This window comes from Lagopus muta, chromosome 5 (genome assembly GCF_023343835.1).
Source record: "Lagopus muta isolate bLagMut1 chromosome 5, bLagMut1 primary, whole genome shotgun sequence".
Lineage (NCBI taxonomy): Eukaryota > Metazoa > Chordata > Aves > Galliformes > Phasianidae > Lagopus > Lagopus muta.
Window position 1 is genome coordinate 60,295,953 of NC_064437.1, and position 20,387 is coordinate 60,316,339.

General features: G+C 42.4%; 2 protein-coding genes across 2 annotated transcripts in view; one reads left to right on the top strand and one right to left on the bottom strand.

Moving 5' to 3' along the window:
* CACUL1 (CDK2 associated cullin domain 1) overlaps nucleotides 1-18,702 on the bottom strand; it is a 40,239-nt gene extending 21,537 nt beyond the window's left edge. The window contains exons 1-3 of the mRNA XM_048944078.1: nucleotides 18,264-18,702; nucleotides 13,763-13,889; nucleotides 9,532-9,634 (exon numbers count right to left, since the gene is read on the bottom strand). Of these exons, the coding sequence (XP_048800035.1) occupies nucleotides 9,532-9,634; nucleotides 13,763-13,889; nucleotides 18,264-18,561 (528 nt within the window). The 5' untranslated portion in view covers nucleotides 18,562-18,702. The remainder of the gene's footprint in view (nucleotides 1-9,531; nucleotides 9,635-13,762; nucleotides 13,890-18,263) is intronic.
* The window catches only part of INPP5F (inositol polyphosphate-5-phosphatase F), a 949,391-nt gene that overhangs the window by 424,154 nt on the left and 504,850 nt on the right, over nucleotides 1-20,387 (top strand). The gene's annotated exons all lie outside the window — the stretch shown is intronic.

A 20,387-nucleotide genomic window follows, 5' to 3' on the forward strand; every position in this document is an offset into this window, starting at 1 on the left:
TTCTACTATCACTCCCTGCGGCAAGAAGGATTTTCACCACTAAGTGATTTTGCTTAGGACTGTGTGTGAGAACAGGTGCATTCAGTACGAAATACCTCATGCCTGTGGCAAAATAATATTTAGCATATGCAAATAAAAACACTTATTAAAGAGTAGATATTCTTTTTGAAAATGCCCTCTATCAAGTCTACGATCCACAACCAGATTTCACAGCGTTGCAGTGTGTGCACTGATCCTGCTGCCCTGAGACAGCAAAGTGATGCTGAGCAGCTGCCTGGCTCCTCAGTGGGCACGGAGCATATCCTCCAGCTTCTGAGAGCACTGTCCTTCCCAGAAAGCATTTTTCGTTTCAGCTGAGTCACACAGAGCAAAGCTAATATTTAGGGTGTTGAGTCAGAAGGACTGAAGTAATATCTTCAGAGAGCTTTGCATCTGAAACCTACACAAAAATCTACTGCATGACTTTGTAGCCCCAAGCAAAGCTGCCATACAAAAACTTGAAGTGCTATCTCCCCGACAGGCCTTGCAGCACCACTGTGACAGCTGGTGTTTTCTGTGTGAAATACCATCTTTCCCAAAGGAAAAACATGGAAGCTCACTGCAGAACAGGCTTTTTTAGCTAAGTTAAATTGTGAGAGGAAGCAAGAAAATAGGAAGTACTAAGCACTGCTTGCTTTACAGATACTTGAGATTCAAGGAGCCACATCAGAGCACTTAGGAGTGCACTAAGCCAAGGATGGATATATCTGCAGAGCTGGGACAAAGCATTCCTCCACTCATGTGCACTCCATCCTGACCATGCAAACCCAGTGCCCCAACCACTGGCCACCTCTTGCTCTCCTCCTGTGCTCCCTTCACTAGAGTAGGGCGGGCTGCCTGAGCTTCAGCTGCCACACACCCATGGATAAAGTGATGCTCGCTTACAAGCAGCACAGCTTCTTTTCTCTTGCATCATCTTCCTCTCCTACTGCTCTATTCAAGAGAGTGTAAAAAGGCAGCAGCAACAAAAAGCCTGCAAGAAAACATGCTCTAATATCTTACACAAAGCATCTGCGATGTGAGAAATGCTCACGACTGACTACACCACAACTACCTTATCACAACTTACAGCTCTTATCTTTAAGCAGCAGATTTTTCAACATTTGCACAAACATTCAGCAGAGGCCTACAAAGAACAGTTAGAATTCTCATCGGCGTTTTGCTCTATTAAGTGGTCTCCATTTACAAAACCTTTTTTCTTTATGCTGGCTTCCTTAGCTCCCCTTCTTAATATGTTTAATGAACACATGAGTAATTTTCACAGCTAACTCCAATACAGAACACACATTTCAGAAAGGAAAGTAAACCTAGCAGAGAAATAAAGAGTGTTATTCTATACATTCATTGCCAAAGGTTATGATCAAAATGAGGAATAACGATATAGAAGTTTTTAATCTTATTGCACATTCCGTTCTCAGGGACAGCTGCAAAATGCCAACAATGTATAGAAGTGTCGACAAACCCCAGGGACTCCTTTTCATGTATGTGCATACATATGTACATATATATATATATATGTGTGTGTGTGTGTGTGTATGTATATGAAGATATATCTAATTTATGGCAAATAACATGCAGTGAAATCTGTATTTCTAAGCAAAACGTATTCCTGCTTCAGTCCTTTTTAACCTCAACTTTAAATATGGTTAAGACTCTCTGGTTTATAAAGACTTGGTAGGCAACTTCTAAGATTAAAGAAAAAGGAAAATTGTACTTCAAAGAGCATGTCAAACAGCTAGCAACAGCCTCATGCAGGGTAATGCTTTTCTCACACTGACAGTCCACACTTTCCACTTGAAACAAAATACAGAAAGCATCTGGACAGTTTGCCAGTCCTGTTTACAGGGGCCATCAAGTTTGATACCTTTTTGCTGCACTGAAGAACACCATTTGCTCACCACACAAAGCCTGTGTCATACAGAGAGCAATGTTAAGAAGGAATCACAAATGCACACCCAGCTGCCTTCCAAGAACAACCTCAAGTCTTCAATCAGAAAATACCAGCAAGTTGTTGGCTACCACTGCCCTACAACCAAGCAGAAAATGAGAGCTCTTAGTCCAAACAAAAGAGGGTGAGAGAAGCCCTAAGAGCTACAAGGGAAGCAATCACTAGGCAAGCATTCAGCTTTGTTCTTAACCTCTAGAAAGCAAAATCATGACATTAACATCTCATGACCACTGAGTCTTATTCTCCTGGTAGCATTTCAGCACTGGAGATGCAAACAGAAGAGCATCAACAACCTCATCCCACTTGTTTCAAAAGAAAAAACAAGAGCTCAACAACCAAACTCTCCTGAATTATTGCTTGATTTGTAAACTTAAAGAAAACCACTCACAAGCACAGGCCAAAGAACTCAAAAACAGTATTTTCACAGGTCATCTATTTTCACAGTCACTGCAACCTGTGTGGGGAAAATAAAACCAGCTCTATGTCTTCTGCTTACTGTGTTGTTGCACAGCTGTTCAAAACAGCCATACTGATAGCAATAATTTGTCTGAGCAGAGGAACTTTCTACATGTTCTCTATTCATGCTAGTATGACAATAACTGGATTGGGATTAGCTTCATATAAACACGAATTTTATTTATATTTAAAAAAAGCACTGCACTAAGTCAACCAAACAACCTTTTGTGAACAAACAGAGGTTCTAAGATTGTTCTATTAAATGGCCAGCATTTAAAAAAAAAAAAAAAAAAAAAAAAATCTATGCAGTCTGCTGTGATTTTATAAGAAAATAAAGAAACTGCTTGAACTGGGATTTTTTATTCTTGGTCTTAGCCCAAAAACAGTAACACATCCATTCAGCTTCTAATTACACAGGGAGAAAAATGATAAGAATATTTATTCCTCACAACCCTCTAGAAAATACTAAGTCTTTAAAAACCATTCCTATCATACCTGGGGGATGTATTAAAGCATCTACCGATATAAAGAAAGAAAAATGTACTGCCAGACTAAGGATTTCCCAAAAGAGGAACCTCATTCCTCCACTCCTCATTCTGAAACCCATCAATCTGACAATTCATTTCCCCTTTCAGTTGGCTCCATATGGAAAAACAGCTCAAATCCTCTCCTACAAAAGGTCTCATCTACCATTCACAGTTAAGTACAGTTTCCAGCAGCAACCATTTAACGTGTCTGTTCACAGGAGAAAGCGAGGTCAGATTTCTCAAACTGTGATCAAGTTGTACTAAAAAACAAGTTGAAGATGTTAAATGAGGTCAGATTTCTCAAACGACGGAGATGCATTCATTTGACATCTTCAACTTGTTTTTGAAGACATTCCTAGCATAAAATACTGTGGCTGTTTTTAAAGACTGATGCTAAGGACATCGTTAAATCTCCTTCCACATAACAGACATCTCAACACCAAGAGATATGAGAATTAAAAGCACATTTGAGAAAGATGATGTCTACATCTTACACGTCATCCCTAACAAGCAATGACATGCAGTATACTAAAGTGGCCTTCCCTAAAACTCTAGCATCTAATATAATATCTAGTCGTTTGAACTTACATATATGTGAATATGGGTTACTTTTTTTTCTGCAATCTGAATATCATACTTGGACTAAACACACAAAAGAACAAGCAGCAGAAGGCAGGCTGCTGGCTCAAGACAAAACTGCTCATTAAGAGAGAAACAATGACAACAGGTCTTTGTTTCAGAACACAAAACTCATCTGTTTATGAATATTCATCTGGCACAATCAGCAACATTCTCAGTAAAGCCTGCATTCTTACGCTGCTGCACAGTTCCATTTTCTTGGGAACACTCACTGCCAGGATGCCAGCACACATGCTGCAGCATCCCTCCCATGCCTGCCAAGTGAGAAGAGAGTGAAGCTGTAACTACAAGAACTAACTCGTTATTTGTGTAAGCACTCTGACTCTTCTAAAGCAGCTTTTGTTCTTCCTCAGTAAAGCATCATTTGCTTACTTTGCCCTGCAGATATAGGAGATTCCCAGGTCTGTCTCACCAGCCAAACACGCTATCAAAACTTCTTATGAAAAACACTTAAGCCAAAGTTCAATTTATTCAAAGACTGTCATCCATTAAAAGCCTGCCCTCAAGCTGTACACCATAAATACTCATAACTGTCTTCATCTTTTTGACATCCACACACCAAGATGAACATATTTCTACATCTGGTTTCTGAGAAACTTCTAGTACTACTCATTTGATCTGATTCAGTTCCATGTGATCAGAGCATTAACAGCCTGTTTTACAGGCAATTAAGTAATGTTCCCTTGTAAAACTGCTGGATGAACACCTACAGCAGCAGAATGATATTCTTCTGCCCCTTAAATATCACTGACCAGATAAATGGCCAGTTTGAGTTTCCTCTTAAAAATACGTACATATTACCTGACCCAGAAGAATGCTGAGGAATACCAGCATACATAAGATGACTTGAGAAATGAAGGTTCTCACTTTGTTCTCCAGCACAACTTATGCTCTTTTCTACACACAGAACACAGCAGTTGCAGTTTCTTTCTTAAATCAGTGCTTGAGAAACTCTAGTAACTATGGTAAGCATTCCAGGGAACGAATCAAATATTTTTAAGTAGTAAGAGCTCCTTTGAGGGTTACTTTCCTGATGTTTCATCTCTTGTAGCAACCACCAAGGCTTGCTACCTCCTCTCATTCAGCCAACAAACCAAGCAGTACCCATACAAACAGTGGAACGAGATTCTTCACACAGGTGGCATGCCCAGCCTGACCTTCCATACAAAAAATAGGCAGAGATGGTGTTGTCCAGCTGTATGATGGAACTTCTGACACATGTAACCTTCAACATACCTTGGAAAGAAAGCAAAGCATCTACAAAACAGTTTGGGCTAAAAGTATACTAAGAAGAACTGCAGTGTTGTACCTAACACTGCCCAGTTCAGTTTTACCATGCACTGAAAGTTCTACCTGGTTGCACTTTATAACACCATGGTGACTATAGTGAAGTTCATAAGCAAAACACAACCACCTAAAGCTTCACATCTACTCCTGCATCAGCAGAAATACTGAAAGTTACACAACAGTTTCTAAAACAAAAACAAAATTCAGAAGGTAATCTGAAGTTCCAGGTCAGGCATCTGACAGCCTTGCCATGTTTATCAGATTAGTATTTCAGAAAAAACTGGGGAAGGAAATGACAGCCCACTCATCAATGGAAGACAAAATTCCCTGAAATCACAGGGAACAAGCAGGAGACAAACATGATAAAGAAAGGAAGAGGCAAGGAAGGAACGGGCTGTCCACAAAGGATACTGCTGACACACTTCTAAGGACAGGAGATGACAGACAACAGCACAATACAAGGCACTCAGTTCCTAGAGAACAGTTCTTAAGACAGCAGAATGACTTTGATGGTAACCAGATGCTAATGCATATTCTTCCAAGTAATCAATAGATTGGAAGATGAGAAAAGATTTTCTCATATGCAGCCCCAGTCGGTTTGAAAGCTGGCAACAAAGAAGGCTCAGAAGCTGCAAGGATTCCAGTTACGCAGGAAAGCTCTCTGCCATTGCACAGCAAAGACTCAACCTGCAGGTGATGGGGACTATACAACATACAGCATCCACCAACACCAGAGCCTGTTCAGCACCCTTGTGTTCATAATAAAATAGTGTTGTTCATAATAAACACACTCCTCTCATCATATAACAAAGGAGAAAAACCTCAAGCTCTCTAGAGCATCCAAGAGGGTAAACAAGCTATCAGCAACTGGCCCCAAACTCGATACAGTTGAGTTGAGACAGGTGGAATCTAAGCAAGAAATTCTGCCACTTTAGCTCTGTTTGGTTTAAAATAAACAGCATGCAAGCAAACTAGTGTTAATTTACTTAAAGAAACACAGGACTTCTCTTAGTAACTTCACTGAACACAAGAATTACAGTCAGTGAACAGAACTGTTTCTGATAAAGACTTAGAATCAAGAGAACCCTTTTACTCTTTTGCTCTAAAATAAAAGCCTTGTGAACACAACAAACTATTGCTTTTCACCTCACTGTCATTTCCTAAGCGAATTACTGAGATTTTTCTAACCAAACCAATAATAGGTTAACTGTACTTGCACTTTGGCCTGCTCAATGCCTGGGTACATTTTGATTGCCAATTCTCAAAGTCCTTTCCAGTGTCACTTCCTAAAGAGATACATAATGGACAGAGAAATTAATTTCAAATGACTTTACCAAGGCACAAGCGACATGTTTAGGCCAAACACTCATTAATGCAAATACAGTCTTATAGTTACACTATTTTTAAAAGGAAATGTATTTAAATTGAAATTATGTCTGCATATTCACCCCATCTCATACATCTGAATGACTCAGCACTCACCCACAAAAAACAGCTGTCACTATTTTAAACCACAGCATAATGGGCTATGTCCATTACCAATGAAAAGTTTCCAAATAAAGCACCTTGAAAAAAAAAAATCATCGTAGGCATACAGGTATAATAGGCCTCAGGACAACAGCAAGTACATCCATTTGTGTGTTCTGCCATCACTCTCTTTAAAACACAAACCAGAATTCTGACCAACTAAGAGTTAGGGAACCTTCATCTTCTTAACAAAACTCAATCGTACTAATGCAGAAAAGCTGGTCCAACATCAGCTGGGAGAAAGGAAGGCAACCCTTGCTCATAGCCTCTCCCTCAGTGAAACAGGCAGAGGAGAGGATCATTGACCTGCACAGCTAGGAAGGAGTAAGACATGTCTCGAGATATGTAAGCCTCCATCTCAAAGGAGTGATGATGCAATAAGAAATTCACCTCATTTCAATGTACTTCTCAGCAGGCAATGTTCACGGCTTTTCACCCAATGCCGAACACGCTGAGTGTGCATTCAGCCCACTCATATTTTCCTAACTCCTCCCTCACCACCACAAATTAATTTCTCAAGCCGAAAATGTGTGGGGCAGCCCTTCAGGTGTACTAGGGTAACAAACACCAGTGCCACCCAACACAACACCCAGTCAGCGAGGGCAGAAGCGAGCAGATGACGACTTGGGAAGGTACACATATCCCACTGCATCCTCAGCAGTACCTGGGGCACCCAGACCAACCTTGCCCACCTCCATCCTTTCACCAACTTCAGCCAAAGGCAGGCTTACCAGACAAGCAGAGGAAGAAAAAAAAAAATACATAGGGAGTTCCTGCAATAAATGCAGCAAGGAAAGAGGATAAACTTCAGTATGATGAGGAACTAGCAAAAGCAAGTCAGACTGGTCTCCTTAGATGCTCCACTTCCACCATTTGGTATCTGACAGTTTTACTGCTGCTGCTGAGCACTCCTAGTATTGGAATGGCTTGCTCTGGCATGTTGGTTACACGTAGATATTCTGCAATCCACCTGCCATGAAACCATTGCACTTCTACGCAAAGAAGCTGTTCAGCTTGTCCAGAACAAGACACTGCAACTGCCTGCCATATCAGTTGCTGTGATGATCTGCGTTCTCACACAAAAACCCTGGCTTGTCCTGAGCAACCTTGGCCTCTCTATACATAAAAATATTACCTCTCATTAAGTCACACCTCGCCAACTCAAGAGAATTCCACAATTCAATTAAATATTGTTGGCAGGTGGAATGAGCTTACATCAGAGAAAGTGAAACATCACATACTGTGCACTGAAAGGATTTGCATACATCCTATTTATATTGTGTGAACTGGAAACTTTCAAGTGACCAACGTTTATAAAGTGATTTTTTGTTGGTGATTGTAGGGTAAAGATCTAGCACCATGCTTCAGCCCTAAACCCAAGTGACTACATGTCACCAAAAGGAACAAAGAGCAAAGACATAGGATAATAAAATGCACTGTAGTAACATCACAATCCATAACTAATACAGTTTCTTTACAGAACAATTTTTTTTTTTAAGGCATACAGGTTTTTCTTCAAGCAGCTCAAAAAGATGTATTTACCATTTACCCAAAAACAGAGTCACCTGAAGATGGTACAGTGTTCTATTACCACTCTCCTGCCACCTGCCATAAGGTGTGTCTACCCTACTATGAAAACTTTTGCAAGACAAAGGCTGCATTACACAGTTGTCAATTACTCCTTCCACTACTCAGGTCCAGAAGACTACCTTGTTTTTAGGCAGAACTGAATGCATGTATTTGCCAAGGGAAACATCAAAACCTGCAGTTTCAGGACTGAGGAAGCCATCAAGGACTGCTACAAAGAAAAGAATTTGGGGTATTTCCAAATTCAAAGCAGTACAGTACTCTCCTAGGGAATGTATCAGAAGAACTGGCCAAACCTGTACAGCTGCAATGATTGTTACTTCTCACAATCAGAGGAAAAAATGTACAGGCTGCACCAGTTCAGCGGGACCCAGGGAAGACTTCATTCTAAATATTATGCTTATCTGCACTGACAAGCAGTTACAGAACAGCTGAGGCTGTCTCTTTGTGAGGAATAAAGAAATCATAAAACAGAAAAGCAGCAAGAAATCTAGTTCAAGTTGACCTAGATATTTCATAGTTAAAGACTGTCCCAGACATCACATCCACTACATTTGGGGTCTTGGCTCCTTTTGGTTTTTGTGTTTTTAAAGAATGCAATAAGAAGAAAAGCATGACATGAGAGCAGAACATCAGAACGATTACAGTGAGGTATATTTTGATGGATGTGCAAGCTTAGCCAGAAGTACCTGATGCACTTAGCAGTAAGACTGCACACGACGGACCAAAATTACCTATCAGTTATTAGAAGCACTGAAAGAACTGCTATAATTTAGGCTTCCTATGCATTTGGCATCTCTGCTTGACTCAACACAAGTCAGTACAGAACTCAAAAATCAGTCAGAAAATGACATCAACTAAGAAAATAAGTGTTGCTGCCAGTGACAACAAAGTCAAGCATGTGCCTGGAGATTCTAACCCAAAAGGGATTTTCAGTGAGGAACGCACACGAAAACAAACATGGATGCACAAATAAGATGTAAAGATAGGTATATACAAGTTGTATTAGGACTGCTGTAAACCACTGACATCTAGAGATAGGCAAGAAAAATGCAGAATAAATTGCAGCAATCTTCACATGGATTATGAAATACCAGTTATGCATTACTGCATACTTAATTCACTTTAATTTCTTCCTTTAAATTTATTTTTGTGCTGCTTATGAAGCACAAAGACTATAAAGCAGTTGATAAAGATTAACAAAGCAATGGCAGATATCCATGTCATGCTCAGATTATATTTGACTGAAGTGTTTACATACCAGGTTACACTTTAGATTTCCCCTTCTCAAGTCTTTGATTCTGGATTATATTAAGTTTTAGGCACTGCTGTCCTAAGGCTAATTGGTGCCATCCAATCAGCCTAGTAGTTGGTATTCTATCAGTGCATGAGGCGGTTCTCAATTTCATAAACTGGCATAAATTAGAATTAACAGCAACACCCTCCATAGGCCATCTCCATGCTGCTCCAATATAAGCACAGATCCCAGGAAAGATAGAATTAGATTGTGCAGCTTCTTACCTGCAGCTCCTTTGAGACTCTCTCTAAGTGGTTAGTTATCTTTTTTATTAGGTCACTATACATCTGTTCCGAATGCTGCTGGCATACACACTTATACACACAACTGCAGAAACAAATATAGGAACAAACAATGAACTTACAACAGTTTGCAATGAAGGGTAACAGACTTCAAAATATTTCGTTCAAGTCTCAATTCAGATGCTAACAAACTTAAGTGAATGATTGCTGAACTTCTAAATGCAGCCCTACTGCCGTAGACTCTTAAGTCAGCCATGCCTTCATCACCCTTCAGCTCCACCTAACTACAGCTTAACTTACAATGAACTCTAACAGGGCACTTCTGAACAGACCAGCAGAAGTTCTGAAAATAAAGCCCTATGCATGTCGTTCTATCTTCTGTGACTTAAAACCTAAAAACAAAAAATCAACCAACTAACAACTATATTTCACAATAAACAAAGATGTGCAAAGAGAAACACAACTTTTGTTCTCCGCTTCATGGATTGGCTGTATTAATTCTGCTCTTCAGTGTCACTTTTGCTTTTTAAGAACATTTTACTGCTCTCATTTTGCAATAACAGCACATCTGCAGTAGGTCTACGTACATAAAACATTTACAATGGTTATAAGACACATACACACACACAATTTTAAGCAGCAAGTAGCATTAAGGCAGTCATCTTCAGGGCCTTATCAGCACCAAGTAACTTCTGCTTCACTACAGTGCTTACATTCTCTGAAGTCAGCCCCTGAAAGATAGCTGCCAAAAACTAAGAGGCACAGGAAGCCTTCATCCGGACCTTGGTCAGACCAAACCTCCTCCCCATGCCTCTTTCCTGCCCCTCTCTCCCTGACTACGTGGAGTACTGCAAGAACAAGTACTTAAGGCCAAAAACTGTTCCTTAGAACATGCACAGAAATTAATGAGATGTCCAGAACCCAGACAACAATTCTGGTATGTTTTTAATGATACCTACAGGCTAAAGAAAATCAACACATCCCTCCAAGGGAATAATCACATGTGATTCCTAACTGAGCAAGTGATTCCAGGAAAAAAAAAAACTGAAAAGGTGGCACTGACAGCTCAGGGCTACTTTAATTTTGTAATGCAAAGAAAAGGTAAAGCACCAACACTTGTGACTTCAGGGGCCAAGACAGTACGTACTTCAGTAACTGCCATTCTCAAATCCTTCTGGAAGAAGGTTTGACAAGCAGACTACCAGTAACAAATTTAATATTCCTTTACCTTCTACAACTTCAAAAGCACCAAAAATACTTTCACCCTTACGTAAAGCCACTGTTGTTGTTTTTTTAAAGAAAAAAAGATATCCTACCCCCTATCCCACCACTCCCACTCTTATATTTTGAAAATAATGTGTGGTGTGGTATTGTTTAAAAAAAAGTAGTCAAAAAACCTAATTCTTTCACATGAAGTCTACCAATAGCATGTCCTTCTGTGGAACCATCAGGAGCAGAAGATATTTTGTTATGGTGCTGCAACAGCAAGCATATGAATTTAATTTAGATCAAAGAAAGAAACATTGGTAAGAAAAGACAAAATGACTACTGTGATCTCTTACAAACCAGCCAGCACACCAACAGCAACAACGGCCTGATGTTTGTTTGCTGCATCACCGATGGGTATACAGCTGCTTCCTCAAGCTGACAGCTTCATTTATAACTTCATAACTAAACTGAATTTTAAAGCAGGTCTGCTTACTGCTACATGCACTATCACTGTACTTCTGCAACATATCCTGTAGTCAAACACCAGTTTTTAATAAGTACATGTAGGACATGTTTATACTTTATCTGAACATTTATATTTAGATGTTACTTCCCTGTTTGCAGATCCTGTTTTCACTTCCCGAATGTAGGCTGACTCTGTGAATCATCCTTGCCCTTCTATTACCCCCAAAGAAGCCACTGACTTGTTAGTCTGTTAGCACAGCTCAGCACTACTCAAGTAGGACAGTCAGTGGGAGGAATGAAGTTCTGAGATTGTAAGGTGTCTTGAGGAACAGTTATCTACTTGCACTAGCCTTAAGAAACACTTGTAAGGATTGTCAAAAACACAGCTTGGTTGCCCACATTTTCCTCATCTCACTTTGTTACAACTCCGTTAACTTCATTCCTTTAAGAGGAAGCAACTATAAACAGGCAAGCTTTGGACTCAAAGATGAGAACAGTCACTGATCACACTTTGGTAGCTTATATCTAAACTGATCCACAGCAAATATCAGCATACACACCTCTGAAGTTATCGCCTAGCTTTCACTGCTGTGGAGTATTCACCTACAGTTACTGACCACAGAAAATACTCTAGCTTGTGTACCTAATAAGACATTTCAAGTCTGCAATAAAGAAACCTCAATTCCTTTATTCAGCACAAAGATGATCAAAGCAGACAAGCCGATTTTCAGCTCAATCTCACTGGAAAAAGAAAAAAAAGATATCTAGCTGCTTGAGACTTAAAAAAAAAAAAAACCAACCTTAATTTTCAAAGCAAAGAACTAGCATAGAGAAGCAGAGAGGATCTACACCCTAAGTCTGCTACTTACTTTCTGTGATATTCCATGGAAGCATCATCAATAAATTCAACAAAAAGGAACTTTCTTCCATCCTCAATCTATCTTGTCTAGATTGTAACTCAGGCAAAGGGACACCACAATAAATAAATCTCCAGGCTGGAAAAGGCTGTGTCAGTGTAAATACATCCATAGGCAGCTTTAAAAGAAAACTCCAAAAAAGGGATGCCAGCTTTCCCAGCAATGCTATGTTACAGACTTGCTTCAATAACCCTAAAAATACATGCTTCAGACATCTGTGCATCACTAAAATACTGCATTAAGTTTCACTCTGATGTCCAAGGGTTCGATTGAATTAACTTAAAACGTATTACCCCTCTAATATATAATTTTAAAAAGAATCTTAACCAGGTATAGATCATGTCAATTACAGAGGACTGCCAGCAGATGATGACTTCACTATTCCTGATGGCTGTTTGCACATATGTAATTTCAAGCTGGGCAGAGGAGTTTCATTACCCACACTACAGTTGCAAAACCCACCCCAAGTCAAATTGACTACCATTATTATTTATACATGTGCTGATGTCTGAATCCTGACAAAAGCAGCTCCAGAAGCTTAAAGAGAAAAGAGGAATTTTACTGAAATTCTTAACTGGAGTTAAGATGGAAGACCGAAGGTCTGCCAATCTGGTATCTGGCTCTTCAATCCAGAGTTTCAAACTAGATGGACTAACAGCAAAGAACAAGTAAATAGGAGACACAGCTGAAACTTTCTGAAAAGAGCAGGCATTGACTGAAATGCCTGTGTTATTCCTCAGCGTGCAACACTGTGCTACTAGCTGTGCTGCAGGCAAGGACCAGCAAACAGCAGCAGCCCCCCAGTTTCTGCCCTGTTTACCTATACCTGGATACTTGTCACCTACAGAACAAAAACGTCCACTTTAGTCCATCTCCTAAGAAACTGACAGGTCTCAAAAGCATTTAGTATTTTTGTCTGGAGCACTAGCATGGCTTTGAAGCAAACCTTCCTGCTGTAACCAACTGGGCATTAGCTGTGTCTGCAGCACAGTGCTGCTGAGTGACAAGATTGCTTTCTGAGCAAAGCAAGGCAAATCTCCAGGCCAGGCACAAGTCAGGTACTCTCCAGACAGGAAAGCAGACATAAGAGACTGAACCATGTCAGCCTCTACCACACATGCAGCAGCAGGATGGCTGGTCAAAAAGGAATCAGACCCAATCTCATGTGAAGCACACAAGTGACACCTTATATGAAAGGACCTCAGCACCACAATTTACTCCTGCACTTCTACTGCACCAGGTCCTGCTAGCTATGACAAAAAATCCTTTTGAAATACTAAGTCAGACACTACCATGCCTTTCTCCTCTTCCCCTTTGAGGAAAGGGATGTTGAGACTTCAATACATTTCGTAATGCATTACACTAAGCAACTGTGGTGGAGATTACTCTTGCATCAACATTTCATGTATTTTCTCCCCTTCAGTATTTACTTCTGACAATATGGGATATGAAGTTATTTATCTGATATTTACCCATTCAAATGATTTAAACAATGTTCTACTTTATTGAACCTTCTCTTCCTTCCACATAAATACAAAATATGACACATGCATAGGCTGCAAGACAGAACAAACATTAACATACAAAAAGGAAGTCATGAAACACTTGAACGATTTCCTTACCTGTATATTTGTTCATAGGAGATAGGGATGTAGTCACCAGGACTCTGAGTTAAAAGCTGATCTATGGCACTGTCCAACTTTGGCCAATATGTGCTCTTATAGTCTTCAATTGTTATAACATTCATTACTACAAGGAAAAGAGGAAAATTATATTTAGTGACTTTTAGTTAAACAATCAGGAGTAAATGAGCGAGGTGCAATTTCAAAACACACCTCTGAGCTTGCAGAAAAAAAAAGGAACAATTCAGTTCTGCTAAGATAACCTCATCTACAAATAAAGCCCATACCATACCATAAAGCCATAAGCCATAGGATTTGCATCTTTTTATTTAAATTAAAAGAAAAAAATCTGCCAAATGGTGCCTGGATAGATTGCCTCTTCCAATGTCCTTCCCAGCAGCTGTTATGCACCCCAGACGAGGCCAGCAGCTCACCTGGCCTAAACCTTCATACCATACAGTATCCTTTGTCTTTAGTCATAGTTAGGATGCTTTCCTAATATATATGCCTAATCTATACATTTCCTATGCACACAGAAGGAGAAAGCAGCAGCAGCGAGGCCTAGAAACACTACTCAGCTCAAGCACAAAATGCTTTCTACAAAAGCCCCATCAGATTTGCATAAGAAACATTCATGGGTTCCACCTAACTTCCTAAAAGCTTTGATTCCCACACTTCAGTTCTGAAGACAGGCCAGGCACAACATTTACATCTCTAAGAGCCCAAGGCCAACCGATCAAACAATCACTATTTTTTGTTCTTCTAATCCAGAAACCAGATTACTGTCAGGTTTCAGCAACTGTCCCAAATCAGCAACAGCCTTTTTGAAGGCAGTATCCTGCTACTGCCAAGCTCTGCGAGAACAACCTCAGGACCAGGAAGCAAAGGAACCACACTCACCTTACAAAAACTACAACAACCCTTCTAAAACCATCTGTAACCTTTTTTTCCCCATCTTTTCAGGATGCTGTTCTTAACAGTTTATCCCTACAACAGGCATCCAACATTCCAAAGAATATGCATCCAACTGGCTCCATTTCCAACCTGCAGGGTAAGGGTGATTCTAGAAGACAAGCTTGATTTTCTTGAGGTTGGTCAAGTTTGTGGGAAGCTGTGGATTCTGTAACAACGCACACATTTCATTTCTCTCCCTGCTCCACCCAAATCTTATTCAATGGACACTGATACTCTCCAGCAAATTATATTTCACAAAGCTAGAAAAGCAACTGCTGCTTTTCCATGCGCTGAGAAGTTCAAAAGAAAAACTGTGCAAGTCAAATGCAGCAGTGAAATCATGTAAGTGAAAAAGAATATGCATGAGCTTCATAGCAAAACCTAAATATTTTGGTACCATAGCCAGAACCTAAATACAGCCTTCTCCAAACCATCTATCAGAAGGATGGAAAAAAAAACAAAAAAACAACAACAGTTAGAATTATAAAAAGAAGAAGAAAATCCAAAGGTAGGCATGGATCACTCACCCGAGTGATAGGAAAAATGTAAGAATTTTCTGCATAGCCCAGGAAGGGGCTATGAAAGGTCATAATACAGAACAGTGAGAATAATATTAGTAACAATCAATGATCCTGTTGATTGTTATTTATGCAAGGCAACTTTACCTGAAAAGCACTCCAAAAGTTTACTACAGTAACACAGAAAAGCCACCCTTCTTTTAAAGCCATGGCTGAAAAAAGAAGGAAAGAAGGCATAAAGGAACCCAACCTGCTGCCAGTTAGGCACACCATGGTCTGTCCATCATCTGTCATTTACTGAGTCAATAAAAATTCAAGTGTGAAAGAAGCAAGACGTCTTAAGAAGCTTTGATTATTTCATCTCAGAAATGAAGTATGTTAAGCCTTACCACCTAATTAGCAATGTGCACTACAACTCTAAAAACAATTTGTGCAAGCATAAGAACATCAGACAGACACCTGAGAGTGCTCAGCAGACCTGCAGCCATCGCTGTAGACCCAGTCTTTCTTTTTCTCCCTTCTCTCCTGTACTCACACAGCCTGACAAGAGACTTGCTGAGCACAGCACAACAGTCTGGAGAGGGAATACAGCAAGTGCATGGATCTGCATCATAGCAGCTTTCAATCCGTTTTTTTTTTTTTAATGACAGGTTTCTCTATCTGCACTAAGACTGGTGAGTAAATATAATGTTCAACTCCTTTTTCCCTCTCATCACACTATTTGTGTATGCAGCCACGTGCAAAGCACTGTACATTATGCAACAGGGCAGGCAGAGGTTTACTGGATATGCTGACACAGCCCCACGTGCCCATCCAAAATGGGACTGGGATTACATTCTCCCCACAACCAGGGTATGCCCCCAGTTACCAGTGTGGAAGAAGTTTCTCTTAAAGCAATAAAATTTCTTTACTTCCTCCTTTATGACAATGAGGAAACATTTTTCATAGCAGTATCACTTTACAAATCATTAGCTAGGATTGAATCTAATCAACTGGAAATAGGTTTACTTGTAAGTCCACCACAGCATGGAAGATTTCCTTATGTTGCTCTAACTTGGATAATAGCTATTAAAGGAGATAACACATTACCACATCTCAGTTCTCAGCCTTATCCAAATCTAAAGGAAGGAGAATCTACTTGCACCCTCCAGATGGAAACTTCTAAATCTTTCTAACCTTCTTCCTCCATTTATCTACAAGATGAATAAGACCAAAAAGGGACCATTAGACCACATTAGTCTGCAACCAAGAACATGAACAAAAGCAATAAGCTGCAATTAATTACATACTAAAACACAGGTGATAGATTTGTTTGTTTGTTTGCTTTAGAGGAAAAATACAAAGGAATAAACCAATATGAATGTCACCAGAGCTCTGATTTACCAGAGCACTGCAGGAAATAAGCTATTCATGTCACTGCAGGACAACCTGTCCAAAAGGAAGTCTCAGCTTCTTGACAGAAGCAGAGAACAGCCCTTCTCTGAAGAACCCCTTCATGCTGCACAGAGCAGACAACTTTCTTGTCAAGCTCAGGACTGACAGGCAGTTTTGCACATGTGCTCAGCCACTGCAAAAGCACAGCAGACAGGAGGGGAACGAGCACAGCTGCCTCCCTATTCACTGCCCGTTTTCCCCTGAGGAAACCTCTCTCCCTTTATTCATATGTGATAATTAAGTAGAGATGGAAGAGTCCTCCGTCAGCATGAGGATTGGAACGTGCAGGACCCCAGCTCAGCTGCTGTACTTTTTCTGTCCTCACTGTCTCATTGGATTTGTGCTGATCGTAAACACAATTACCAACAATAGGTAAAGGTGCAGAAAAGTTGTACCAGATATAACACCTCACAGGTTTTTGTATTTTAAAGGACTCTTCATTTTCTTTTTAAAAGTATCTGAATACCAGTAAGACAATCGGGATGTTGGACATTAATGCTGGAGAAGCAAAATCTAGAACTCAAAAAAAGCACACACTAAGCAAAATCACACAGAGCTGCCTTTCCTGCCCCTTACATACATGCTACAGACTAGCTAGGAAACAACCTTCCCATTTGTGTAAGATCCAAAGTTTGCAAGCATTTTCATTCTGAAATAGAAGGAAAAACTCCAGCTCTCAACTTCTGAATTGGGAATTGAAGGGCTCCATTTAGCGAGGCCGAGCACCGTTCCTCTGCAACCTTCTCAAGCATTTACAAGCCACCCCAAGGTACCTAGGGCCCTGACAGCTGGGCAGGCAATGAGCCAGCAAGCTTAGGGAGTCTGGGAGCCTCGGCTTCAAAGCAACCGGCCCTGGCAGTGCGCCGAGAGCCACGGAGCTGGGGCTGCAGGGAGCCTGAACTTCTGGCTTCTGAGGAGCTATGCAGGTGAGCTGGCACAGGGAAGAAGGAAAAAAAAAGAAGTACACTTCCCATCAAAATTTCATCATGGCAATTACATGGCTATAGTTCGAGGAATTTATTCACCAAACCCAAGTTTTCTGAAAGCCAATAGGGAAAAGGGTGTACTTTGCCCAGAGATGCGACTGCTAGAAATGAAAGTAGAATCAAAAAAGAACAGCAGAAAGGCCTTTCCTTCCTTCAGCCTTAGCTCAGCAAAACGGCAGAAAAAGGTCTACATTTACCATTGCTGCTAAAACCATGCTGCAAACGATGGTTTGAATCTAGCTCTCTGCTTCCCTTCCCAGGCCTCTACAGACACATGCAACCCTTTGGGGACGGGTCTGCACGCATTTCCTCTCCAGCAAGCCAACGGGTTTCGCACCATCCTGCACCACTCCCTGCTACTGGGCTCAGTTCCCCAAGTCACGAGCCCCAGGCCAGGCCACGCAGCCCCGTAGTGCCGATCCCCGGCCCGTGACACAGCTCAGCAGCCGCGGCAGCGCTCGGAAAGGCGCTTCTCCCTCCCAGCCGAGCGCCGACCACGCTCCATGAAGCGCCTCGCGAAGGCTCCGAGCCCCCACCCCCGGCCAGCCCAGCTCCGAGTGAGGGAAGGAGGAAGGCAGCGGGCAGCCCCGCCAGCCGGGGCTCACTCACGGAACTTGGAGGTGGAGGCGTTGATGTTGATGGCGGCGGCGATGGCTCCCGGCCCCCCCTTGCCCGCAGCGCCCGCCGGGTCGCAGCTCCTCAGCACGCCGTTGGCCTCGGGCTCCACGGGCAGCAGCGGTCCGGCCGGGGGCCCCGCGGGGCCGCGCAGGAGACGGTCGCCGAGAGGAGCGGCGGTGGCGGGGCCCAGCAGGTGCCGCCCGTAGCCACCGGCGCCCCAGTTGTTGTGGTTCTGGTCGTCCATCATGGCCTCGCCGCCGCCCTCCTCCTCCATGCTCTCCTCCTCCATGCCGCCGCCGCTGGCAGCGCGGGGTCAGCGCCCTCCACCCATGGCGGCCGCGCTCCGCCACCGCGGCTCGCTCCGGGCACGGCCCGCAGCCACCGGCACAGCCCGCGAGCCGTGGCGCGACACTTTGCGGCAGGCGGAAGGCGGAAGGAGGCAAGGGAGCCGCGCCCCGGGGCACGCTGGGAAGCGTAGTTCCGGAGATGCCGAGCGGTGATTGGAGCACGGAGCGGAAGTGGGCGGGGCTGCGCTCGCGTGGCGCGCGGCACGTGGCCGGGCTGTGAGGGGCGCCTGGGTGGAATCGGTGCTCCGCTTCTCGGGCGGCAAAACGAGTAATGTCTCCTTTCCTTTAAGAGTGACTGCCCGATGCCTCGCTGTGCTGGCGTCCGCTGTTTGGTTTCTATAAATATTCAGTAAGTGTCAATGGATATCAACGAGTGACATTTTTTGCCATTTTTTTCCGCATGGAGGAATTCAGTGACACTCTTGCTTCAAATGCATTTCCATGTCTGACGCCGTTCTGTCAGACTGCCCCTCTGCTGCCATCTGTCACACGGAATGGTGGTCCAGGGCGGGGGTTGTCCTGCTCTGCACTGCGCTGCTGTGGCCTCACCTCGAGTACTCTGTGCACTTTGGGTGCCACAATACAAAAAGGACATAAAACTGCTTGAGAGTGTCCAAAGGAGCAAAGATGGTGAAGGGTCTGGAGGGCAAGAGGTGTGTGAGGAGCGCTGAGCTCCATGGGTCTGTTGGGCCCAGAGCAGAGCAGGCTGAGAGCAGCCCACGGCTCCTCACAGGGAGCAGATGGACAGCGCTGAGCTCTGCTCTGTGACAGCGACAGAGCCCGAGGGAACAGAGCTGTGTGAGGGGAGGGGTGGGTGGGGATTGGGGGAAAGGGTATGCACCAGAGGGCGGTGGGCACAGCCCATTCAGACACAGAATTTGGGTTTAGCTGAGTGTTGCAATTTTCTGATAATCACAAAGAAACATAAATAAGGTTTGCATCTCTTGGCTTCCAGAAAGACACGTTTGTGCTTTCCATCTGCAGAGCAGCTCCCCTGTGCCTCCCACTCAGTGCTTCCAGTGACCCCAGAGCAGCTCTCAGATTGTTTGCCAGCATTTGGGAACACCATGACCTGAGAAGAAATCAGGAACTTATCTGTAGGGATTTATCTATGCTTGATTCATGTCAGAAACTCTTACGTTAACATCTAAGAGAAGCAAAAAAGAAGTAAGAGAAACCCATCACTTTTTTTCTTTTTAATCCTAGGATTTCATTTCTGTTTCATAGCCCCATGTTGCACACATGTGTGGTTACCACCTCTGTTGTTTACTGACCAGGTGGGGTCATTCATTTTCTTTGCTTTAGAGGTACGTTTCCTTTCTAATCCCTTTCACGTTCCCTGCACGGTGGCTGCACCCACTGCACTTCCTTGTGGCAGGAGTCCAAAGCAGCTCAGGGAATGCTTGGCTGCAACATTCTCTGTGCAGTCTCCTCCATTGCCTTGTGCAACAAGCTGTCTCATCTTACAAATTAAACAATGAGCCCTTTCTTGCCTCCCATAAGGCAGATGAGAAGCTGAAACAGTCATCTGTGGCTCATGCTATTTGAACACATGACTGCATGCCGATAAAGGCACTATTAAATATTTTATCATTAATGAAGCACTTGTTTCTGCATGCACTTCACAGACCCGTCCGCGTTGTTTCCTCTTTTCCTCGTCAGCATGTGGAAATCTGAATTATGTTTAAACACAGTCTTTGCAAAATAATATTTTGCAGTAGCACAGCTGTAATTATTTTCAGTATTAATTGGCACTGCCACGCAGGGT